Source organism: Dendrobates tinctorius, unplaced genomic scaffold, assembly GCF_039654945.1.
Source record: "Dendrobates tinctorius isolate UK_male_01 unplaced genomic scaffold, ASM3965494v1 ptg000116l, whole genome shotgun sequence".
NCBI lineage: Eukaryota > Metazoa > Chordata > Amphibia > Anura > Dendrobatidae > Dendrobates > Dendrobates tinctorius.
The window spans coordinates 43,772,769-43,784,774 of NW_027361784.1; the positions used below are offsets into that span (position 1 = coordinate 43,772,769).

General features: G+C 44.1%; 1 protein-coding gene across 1 annotated transcript in view; it reads right to left on the reverse strand.

The window, feature by feature from the left end:
• Positions 1-12,006, reverse strand: part of FAM135B (family with sequence similarity 135 member B) — a 267,009-nt gene that overhangs the window by 68,203 nt on the left and 186,800 nt on the right. Inside the window, exons 10-11 of the mRNA XM_073590382.1 lie at positions 8,309-8,464; positions 5,689-5,762 (exon numbers count right to left, since the gene is read on the reverse strand). Of these exons, the coding sequence (XP_073446483.1) occupies positions 5,689-5,762; positions 8,309-8,464 (230 nt within the window). The remainder of the gene's footprint in view (positions 1-5,688; positions 5,763-8,308; positions 8,465-12,006) is intronic.

Here is a 12,006-nt window from a genome sequence, read left to right on the forward strand (position 1 = left end):
AAGGGCTTGGATATGTGGTTTGAAGGAGAGATCAGCGTCAAGGATTATTCCGAGACAGCGAGCTTGTGGGACTGGGGAGAGTGGGCAGTCATTTACTATAATTGATAGGTTCGTAGGGGGGGCCACGTGAGATGGGGGAAAGATGATGAATTCTGTTTTGTCCATGTTGAGTTTCAGAAATCTAGCGGAGAAGAAGGATGAAATAGTGGACAGACATTGAGGGATTCTGGTTAGTAGGGAGGTGATATCTGGTCCAGAGATGTAGATCTGTGTGTCATCAGCGTAGAGATGATACTGAAAGCCATGAGATTCTATGAGCTGTCCCAGGCCAAAGGTGTAAATAGAGAACAGCAGGGGCCCAAGGACTGAACCTTGTGGGACTCCGACAGATAGGGGGCGAGGTGAGGAGGAGGTGTGTGAGTGGGAGACGCTGAATGTCCGGTCTGTTAGGTATGATGAGATCCAGGATAGGGCCAAGTCTGTGATGCCGAGGGATGAGAGGGTCTGTAATAATAGGGAATGGTCCACTGTGTCAAAGGCAGCCGACAGGTCCAGGAGAAGGAGGACAGAGTAGTGTCGCTTGCTCTTGGCGGTTAAGAGGTCATTGGTGACCTTAGTAAGGGCAGTTTCAGTGGAGTGGTGTGACCGGAAGCCAGATTGTAAGCGGTCGAAGAGGGAGCAAGAAGAGAGATGGGAGGACAGTTCAAGGTAGACGTGTTGTTCCAGTAGCTTGGAGGCGTAGGGGAGAAGTGATATAGGGCGATAGCAAGATACAGAGGATGGGTCAAGAGAGGGCTTTTTGAGGATAGGTGTGATGGAGGCATGTTTAAAGCTTGAGGGGAAAACACCAGTTGTTAGTGATAGGTTGAAGAGATGGGTTAGGGTTGGGATGAAGACTGTGGTGAGGTTTGGTATGAAGTGGGATGGGATCGGGTCGAGTGCAGAGGTGGTGAGATGTGATCTTGAGAGTAGAGTGGAGAGTCGATCTTCTGTAATGGTGGAGAAGTTGGTTTTGAAGGTGGAGGGCTGGGAAGTTGGGGGGAAGGGCTCTGGGGGTTGTTGACCAAAACTGTCTCTGATGTTATCAATCTTCTGCTGGAAAAATGAGGCAAAGTCTTCAGCTGAGATGAGTGGGGAGGGAGGAGGTGCTGGGGGGCGGAGGAGAGAATTGAAGGTGTTGAATAGTGTTGAGCGATACCGTCCAATACTTAAAAGTATCGTATCGGATGGTATCGGCCGATCTAAAAAAAATATCGGGTATCGCCGATTCCGATACCGGAAGTCCCATTCAAGTCTATGGGACTTCCGGTATCGGAATAAGAAAAACCCTATTTTTGCCTTGTACAGCCTCTCTGGGGTCTGTACGGGCCTTTGAGGGGGCTGTGCCGGCCTGCCGGGGGGTCTGTGCAGGCTCCGGTGGTCTGTGCAGGCCTGCCGGTGGTCTGTGCAGGCCTGCCGGTGGTCTGTGCAGGCCTGCCGGGGGGCTGTGCCGGCATGCTGGTGGTCTGTGCAGGCTCCGGTGGTCTGTGCAGGCCTGCCGGGGGTCTGTGCCGGCCTGCCGGGGGGGCTGTGCCGGCCTGCCGGTGGTCTGTGCAGGCTTCGGGGGTCTGTGCCGGCCTGCCGGGGGGACTGTGCCGGCCTGCCGGTGGTCTGTGCAGGCTCCGGGGGTCTGTGCCGGCCTACCGGGGAGCTGTGCCGGCCTGCCGGGGAGCTGTGCAGGCTCCGGTGGTCTGTGCCGGCCTGCCGGGGGGCTGTGCCGGCCTGCCGGTGGGCTGTGCAGGCTCCGGGGGTCTGTGCAGGCTTCGTCCGATGGGACTACAAGTCCCATCGGGCGATGCCTGCTACCATGACAGTGACTGACACATTAGCCAATGATGGGACAGTAGTAGTCCCATCATCCGGCTAATGTGTTGAATGTAAAAAAAAAAAAAATTTACATGCTACATACATACAACATGCATACTACATATACTACATGTAACATACATACTACATATATACTACATGCAACATACATACTACATGCATGCTACATACATGCTACATACTACATACATACTACATACATAATACATATATACTACATGCATGCAACATACATACAACATATATACTACATGCATGCAACATGCATACTACATATATACTACATGTAACATACTTACTACATATATACTACATGCTACATACATGCAACATACATACTACATACATGCTACATACATACTACATACATAATACATATATACTACATGCATGCAACATACATACAACATATATACTACATGCATGCAACATGCATACTACATATATACTACATGTAACATATATACCTCATATATACTACATGCTACATACATGCAACATACATGCAACATACATACTACATACATAATACATATATACTACATGCATGCAACATACATACAACATATATACTACATGCATGCAACATGCATACTACATATATACTATATATACTACATGTAACATACATACTACATATATACTACATGCTACATACATGCAACATACACACTACATACATGATACATACATACACACTACATGCTACATACATGCAACATACATACATGCTACATACTACATACATGCTACATACATACTACATATATACCACATGCATGCAACATGCATACTACATATATACTGCATATATACTACAAGCATGCAACATACATATATACTACATACAATACATACATATAGACATACAGTACATATAACATAGAGTACATACTCACCATCACTTGTCACTTTGATCCCCGAAGCCATTGTCCCCTTGAGGAATAAATATCAAAATAAAAAAACACCAATATACTTACCCCGATCCGCAGAAGTCCACGACGGTCCCACGTCCATCTTGCGTGGAGAACAGCAGCATCAGCTGATGCTACCGTTCTCTACCAGCTCCAGGAATACAATGACGGAAGGTAGGTATCCTTCCGCACTGTATTCCTCCACCACTTTAAAAAAAAAAAAGTCCCTAGTCTTCTCTGGTAGAGAATGGTAGCATCAGCAGGTGGGAGCAGGAGAGGGCATGAGGGGGCTGTCTGTGTTTGGAGACAGATGATTGTATGGTAAGGAACAGTTTTGAGACGGAGGTGAGGTGGATGGGGAGGATTGAAGAAGAGATGAACAGTTCCTTACTAGGAGTAGGGATTAGTGGAATTAGCAGAAAGTGAAGGATTATAGGGGTGAAAGTGAAAACAAACAGAAACATTATTTACAGTGACTGTGTCCAGTTACCTTCAGCTCCCTTCTGGTTCAATTCTGGTTTTAATTCTTAAATTAATCTTCACACTTCTAGAACACACTTATAGCAATCACACTGCAGACTTGTGCTCTGCAATATATGTACAACTAAGTGCAGTCAGGTGTGAAGCAGAGAGGAGTGGTTTCTGCTCTTCTTGGTCAGACAATTCAGAGTGGACCAGATTCATATGATCAAGCCAGAGTAAACAATAAATAACACTGGGGTAAGCTGGGGTTAGCTGAAAGGCATACCATGTGAATGCTAGGTGCAGAGGCAAGTCTATGTGCAAAGCTGGGTGATGCACTGTGTGCTATCAGCAACAGTTTTCTTTGTAGACAGTTGTGGTAACTGAGGCCTATTATTCTTATCATTTCTATGGTGTTATCGTCCTTCTGTAAAGCTGGAAATAATACAATTTATTATTGTGCCAACACAGACCACCCTCTGACACAGACTGCAGGTGGAGCCCAGAATCACACAGGATAGGATTAGATACACGGCTCAGCAGTCAGTATCACACAGGATAGGATTAGATACACAGCTCAGCAGTCAGTATCACACAGGATAGGATTAGAGACACAGCTCAGCAGTCAGTATCACACAGGAGAGGATTAGATACACTGCTCAGCAGTCAGTATCACACAGGATAGGATTAGATACACGGCTCTGCAGTCAGTATCACACAGGATAGGAATAGATACACGGCTCAGCAGTCAGTATCACACAGGAGAGGATTAGATACACGGCTCTGCAGTCAGTATCACAGAGGATAGGAATAGATACACAGCTCAGCAGTCAGTATCACACAGGATAGGATTAGATACACAGCTCAGCAGTCAGTATCACACAGGAGAGGATTAGATACACGGCTCAGCAGACAGTATCACACAGGATAGGATTAGATACACAGCTCAGCAGGCAGTATCACACAGGATAGGATTAGATACACAGCTCAGCAGTTAGTATCACACAGGAGAGGATTAGATACACGGCTCAGCAGTCAGTATCACACAGGATAGGATTAGATGCACAGCTCAGCAGTCAGTATCACACAGGATAGGATTAGATACACGGCTCAGCAGTCAATATCACACAGGATAGGATTAGATACACGGGTCAGCAGTCAGTATCACACAGGATAGGATTAGATACACGGCTCAGCAGTCAGTATCACACAGGATAGGATTAGATGCACGGCTCAGCAGTCAGTAACACACAGGATAGGATTAGATGCACGGCTCAGCAGACAATATCACACAGGATAGGATTAGATGCACGGCTCAGCAGTCAGTAACACACAGGATAGGATTAGATGCACGGCTCAGCAGACAATATCACACAGGATAGGATTAGATACGTGGCTCAGCAGTCAGTATCACACAGAATAGGATTAGATGCACAGTTTTTATGTGCAATATAATGATTATAATTTGTTATAACCACAGTTGGTTACTGTGTCCAGGCCACGCCGGGCTCTTCAGCTAGTTGAAAATAAAACAATTTAACAAAAATACACATATTTGGTATTGCCGCGTTCAGTAATGTCCGATCTATCAAAATGTAATGTAAATTATCACATTGTGAAACAGCGTAACGAGAAAAAAATGAAACTCCAGAATTATGTTATTTTGCCCGCCGCAACATTGCAATAAAATGCATTGCATCTGCCCCAAAAAAAGTATCAGTAAAAATGTCAGCTTAGGACGCAAAGAATAAGCCCTCACCCAGCCCCAGATCCTTACAAAAAAAGTTCCCATTTTTCAGTACACTATATGGTAAAATCAATGGTGTTGTTGACAAGTATAATTCATCCCGCAGAAAACACGTCCTCATACCGCCATACTGATGGAAAAGTAAATGAGTTATAGCTCTGGGAAGAAAGGGAGCAAAAAACTAAACCACAAAGGCGGAACATGGCCATGGTGTGGAAGGGGTTAATGGCACTGATAATACACTGCACTACTTATGTAGACCAGTGCATTATCTCATAAAGTTAGTGACTGATTGATATGTAGCCTATTACACCTTGCCTTTAGCTGGAACTGATAGGTTGTAGTGTATGGCAGACCGGGAGGCCATTGTTAGTTCTCCATCAACCCATCAGCACCTGATTGCATAGCTGGAGAGTCGATGAGTTGACAATGGGAGTCAAACTCTTTACAGGCAACCGTTACTATTGACAGTGGCCTTTGACAAGTGTAAAGTGCTGGGTGGTAGTTACATCCAGGTGGGTGTCTTAGGGACCCAAGGACTCACTGGCACTTGATAAGACCTCAGTGGAAGTGTAGATGGGGGCTCAGGTGGTTTACACAGGACAATGCAGCCCTAAATTTCACCGACTTTTATAGGTGAGTGGTGCGCCACACAGTATTACACTCATCGTATACTGTATATGTGCTAGATCTACTTACAGGTTTTCTTGAAGCGTGAGAGCTGCGGATTTTTCATGTTCAGTGTAGAAAAATGCTTCAGAAAATCTTCTGACCTGCGAGAATTACAAAACAGCATGTAGAGAAACATACGTCTGGAATCAGATGACGAGAGCTTAGCCCTGCTAAATCAATGTGACCACTAGGGGGCACCACAACATGATCATTACTGAATCAAATTTAGGAAATTTATACTGTTATAACCAAACAATAAACCAGGTGACACAGGATATAACCAGATGATAAACCAGGTGACACAGGATATAACCAGATGATAAACCAGGTGACACAGGATATAACCAGATAATAAACCAGGTGACACAGGATATAACCAGACAATAAACCAGGTGACACAGGATATAACCAGATGATAAACCAGGTGACACAGGATATAACCAGATAATAAACCAGGTGACACAGGATATAACCAGATGATAAACCAGGTGACACAGGATATAACCAGACAATAAACCAGGTGACACAGGATATAACCAGACAATAAACCAGGTGACACAGGATATAACCAGATAATAAACCAGGTGACACAGGATATAACCAGATAATAAACCAGGTGACACAGGATATAACCAGATGATAAACCAGGTGACACAGGATATAACCAGATGATAAACCAGGTGACACAGGATATAACCAGATAATAAACCAGGTGACACAGGATATAACCAGATAATAAACCAGGTGACACAGGATATAACCAGACAATAAACCAGGTGACACAGGATATAACCAGACAATAAACCAGGTGACACAGGATATAACCAGATGATAAACCAGGTGACACAGGATATAACCAGACAATAAACCAGGTGACACAGGATATAACCAGATGATAAACCAGGTGACACAGGATATAACCAGACAATAAACCAGGTGACACAGGATATAACCAGATGATAAACCAGGTGACACAGGATATAACCAGACAATAAACCAGGTGACACAGGATATAACCAGATGATAAACCAGGTGACACAGGATATAACCAGATAATAAACCAGGTGACACAGGATATAACCAGACAATAAACCAGGTGACACAGGATATAACCAGACAATAAACCAGGTGACACAGGATATAACCAGATGATAAACCAGGTGACACAGGATATAACCAGATGATAAACCAGGTGACACAGGATATAACCAGATAATAAACCAGGTGACACAGGATATAACCAGATGATAAACCAGGTGACACAGGATATAACCAGATGATAAACCAGGTGACACAGGATATAACCAGATAATAAACCAGGTGACACAGGATATAACCAGATGATAAACCAGGTGACACAGGATATAACCAGATAATAAACCAGGTGACACAGGATATAACCAGATAATAAACCAGGTGACACAGGATATAACCAGACAATAAACCCGGTGACACAGGATATAACCAGATGATAAACCAGGTGACACAGGCTCGGACTGGCCAGTAGGGGAACAGGAGAATGCTCCGGTAGGCCCCTGTCAAGGAATACTAATGAGCGATGATATTACACTTGATTCACAATTTGCTAAAAAAAAAAAGTATATTCCAATCACTAATTAAACAAGCTAGCCAAATTAATATTACACAGAAGCGGAAGTTAATTTGTGCATTAGGGTCAGGCTAAGCAGTGGGCCTCAATAATCAATCTTACTGGTGGGCCTTTGTCAACCCCGTCCAACACTGACCTGTGCCCATATTCTGGTAAAGGCCCCCATATACAATAGATAAAGTGCTCTGCGTATGAGGAGATGGGAAAGATAGCTGGCTGCATAATATAACCTGTCACTAATTAAAAAGTGGCCAATTTTTCGCTTTTTTTTATATTCCCCTCAATATATTGTGGGTTTTTATTTTTCTAATTCACCATATGGTTCCAGAGATAAGACCTTTTCTATTTCTTGTCAATTTTTTATGGTCGCTACCCATTGGATCATGTGGCTCATAAGGTGATAATGCAGAGCAGCCTAAGGACACGCCCCAGAGGATCCTCTAAGCCACGCCCAACTGTAAAGACCAAACAAATTTCCACTGAATAAAAATGCCCACATCTCTATAATTATATGGTGGATTTAAAAAAAAAAAAAAGAGTACCCAGGGGAACGATGGGAATAAAATAAGAGCAAAAAATGGTCTCTTTAAGGACTATAGGTTTAACAAAGAAAACTGTAAATAGAAATCTTCATGTTATGTAAGATAAATATAATTTTATTCAATATTGTTTTATTGATTTCCTTCTTTCAGGTCACTATGTGATGGCAGAATATGACAGAAGGGGATACACAGATCTGGGAGATAAATAATTTTCTATTTTTTTTTTTTAGTATTTTTGTGTCTTTTACAAAGTGAACCACCTCCTTAAGTGTTTTAAAGTGGATCTTTCACCAGATGGAGCAATGCAATCTGTGTACATTATTACATAGATATTTTAGGCCTGATGAAATTGGTTGGAAACTTGTGGCGATTGTACGGAAGGTAAAATATGACGCCATTACGGCTCTCTGAACAAACACCTAAGATACCAGAGCTATTTGATAAGATACTTGGCCACAACCATTCAAGTATTTTACAGTATGAAGCCCTTACTGACCCGTAGGGTGTGATGTTCTTGTGTGAGGTAGGTGGTCACATCTGGATGAAGCGTCACAATTTCCAAAAATTTGGTCCATGTCACCAAAAGCTGAGAACAAACCCAAGCTAAATCCTTGCTGATCTGCTCCGTTATCAGGTCAGGATTGTCCAACATCTACAAGAGGCAATATAAGAAGTTACCGATTGTACAATAACATGGCAAATTAGGAGGTTACCTTTTTTTTTGGATAATGTAACGCAGACGTAGGCCATGGCCTCAAAATTACGTGACTGCTCAATAAACTTACAATATAAATAATCATTCCGATGGAACAGTGGGAGTCCTAGATGTTGGACCCCAACGATCCTCAATGATCAGAAAGATATCTCCCCTCCTGTTGGGGCTCTCAACTTTGGGAATAGTCTACATGGCACCGACTGGTCACAGAAATACCGGTATATGACCTTAACGTATCAGCATAAAAACACACAACTGGATATTTTGCCCAAAAAGTCGCCAACGGGTGGATGTGTCTCCCTCCAATCGCCCACTTATGTGATTGACATTCTCATATATTTTTCTTTCCCATTGCACCTCTCTGACCCTTAGTTTATGGATGTAATGGAAAAGTCACAAAGTACCTGAAGCTAAAGATGTTCCTCTTCCAGAAATCACTGTTACAGTCTGCAATTCTATCCACCCCCAACCCAAGTCTGGCCCACCCGGGAGAACTTCTGTCCAACCCCTGAATCTCACACTATTGGGCAAGGATTTACACAAAGCCAATCGCTTTTTAGACCAGGATTCGCAGGGAATCTTCAAGTCCTGATATATGAATATGACACATTATATGTTGTCACTTTCTATTTATGTATATATATATATATATATACACTCACTGGCCACTTTATTAGGTACACCTGTCCAACTGTGTGTTAAGACTTAATTTCTAATCAGCCAATCACATGGCGGCAACTCAGTGCATTTAGGCATGTAGACATGGTCAAGACAATCTCCTGCAGTTCAAACCGAGCATCAGTATGGGGAAGAAAGGTGATTTGAGTGCCTTTGAACGTGGCATGATTGTTGGTGCCAGAAGGGCTGGTCTGAGTATTTCAGAAACTGCTGATCTACTGGGATTTTCACGCACAACCATCTCTAGGGTTTACAGAGAATGGTCCGAAAAAGAAAAAAAATCCAGTGAGCGGCAGTTCTGTGGCCGGAAATGCCTTGTTGATGCCAGAGGTCAGAGGAGAATGGGCATACTGGTTCGAGCTGATAGAAAGGCAACAGTGACTCAAATTGCCACCCGTTACAACCAAGGTAGGCAGAAGAGCATCTCTGAATGCACAGTGCGTCGAACTTTGAGGCAGATGGGCTACAGCAGCAGAAGACCACACTGGGTACCACTCCTCTCAGCTAAGAACAGGCATCTGATGGCTACTTTCAGCAGGATAATGCGCCATGTCATAAAGCTCGAATCATCTCAGATTGGTTTCTTGAACATGACAATGAGTTCACTGTACTCAAATGGCCTCCTCAGTCACCAGATCTCAATCCAATAGAGCATCTTTGGGATGTGGTGGAACGGGAGATTCGCATCAGGGATGTGCAGCCGACAAATCTGCGCCAACTGTGTGATGCCATCATGTCAATATGGTCCAAAATCTCTGAGGAATGCTTCCAGCACCTTGTTGAATCTCTGCCACGAAGAATTGAGGCAGTTCTGAAGGCAAAAGGGGGTCCAACCCGTTACTAGCATGGTGTACCTAATAAAGTGGCCAGTGAGTGTATATACTGTATATATAATGTATATATATATTGTGAGGCAGTGACCAGTGTCATATGCGAGGGTCGCTATGTGTCTCCCAGGATGAGGATGGGGTCCTATTAGACCAGCTGGAGTGCCTAGTGTTCACAGCAGGATGCCTGTGAGTCACAAGGCAGAGATAAAAGTGAACATGGACCTGGTCAGGTTATTTGGCCAAGGCATTATTCAGTAACAACCCGGCTTCTACATGATGGTAGTGGGGTGGGTCGCTCCACTCCAGGGCCGGGTCTTACAAGTAGATTCCTGTTTAAACCCTGCAGTATAGGGTTTTGGGTGTGTCAGTGTTGGTCTTGGAAGCAGACCGAGCAGGAGGCTTGTGCAGAGCGCTTTCTGTGTGAGGCAACAGAGAGCCAGGGGAGCCTAAAGCCTGGCACCTCAGCGTACACAGTGGCGCCATCGCTCACGACTGCGGTTCTGGACTGCATGTGATTTTCCTGGGTGTGATCCGGAGGATACAGCGTGCTGTGCACTGTGTGATTTTATCACCCTTTGGACATTAAAACACGTTTGTTTTGGACTTGCATGGGTCACTGCCTCATCACTGCACAGAGATAGATAGATAGATAGAGAATATACACTCACTGGCCACTTTATTAGGTACACCATGCTAATAACGGGTTGGACCCCCTTTTGCCTTCAGAACTGCCTCAATTCTTCGTGGCAGAGATTCAACAAGGTGCTGGAAGCATTCCTCAGAGATTTTGGACCATATTGACATGATGGCATCACACAGTTGGCGCAGATTTGTCGGCTGCACATCCCTGATGCGAATCTCCCGTTCCACCACATCCCAAAGATGCTCTATTGGATTGAGATCTGGTGACTGAGGAGGCCATTTGAGTACAGTGAACTCATTGTCATGTTCAAGAAACCAATCTGAGATGATTCGAGCTTTATGACATGGCGCATTATCCTGCTGAAAGTAGCCATCAGATGCCTGTTCTTAGCTGAGAGGAGTGGTACCCAGTGTGGTCTTCTGCTGCTGTAGCCCATCTGCCTCAAAGTTCGACGCACTGTGAGTTCAGAGATGCTCTTCTGCCTACCTTGGTTGTAACGGGTGGCAATTTGAGTCACTGTTGCCTTTCTATCAGCTCGAACCAGTATGCCCATTTTCCTCTGACCTCTGGCATCAACAAGGCATTTCCGGCCACAGAACTGCCGCTCACTGGATTTTTTTTCTTTTTCGGACCATTCTCTGTAAACCCTAGAGATGGTTGTGCGTGAAAATCCCAGTAGATCAGCAGTTTCTGAAATACTCAGACCAGCCCTTCTGGCACCAACAATCATGCCACGTTCAAAGGCACTCAAATCACCTTTCTTCCCCATACTGATGCTCGGTTTGAACTGCAGGAGATTGTCTTGACCATGTCTACATGCCTAAATGCACTGAGTTGCCGCCATGTGATTGGCTGATTAGAAATTAAGTCTTAACACACAGTTGGACAGGTGTACCTAATAAAGTGGCCAGTGAGTGTACATACACATCACGTTATTACAACGGTTTTAGTGCTAGAAAATCAATATTATTTCATACTAAAAATAAGATACAAAGAAAGTGTATTAAAGTGCTCATTTAATACTCCACCTCTACTGTAATACTTGCATTAAAGTCTACATTAATCACATCAACTACCTGAGTGCCAATCTATGAGGTATTGTCAAGAGGAAGATGAGAGACACCAGACCCAACAATGCAGACGAGCTGAAGGCTGCTATCAAAGCCACCTGGGCTTCCATAACCCCTCAGCAGTGCCACAGGCTGATCGCCTCCATGCCACGCCGCATTGATGCAGTCATTGATGCCAAAGGAGCCCTGACCAAGTACTGAGTGCGTTTACTGAGCATACATGTCAGTAGGACAACATTTCAGATTTTACAATCATTT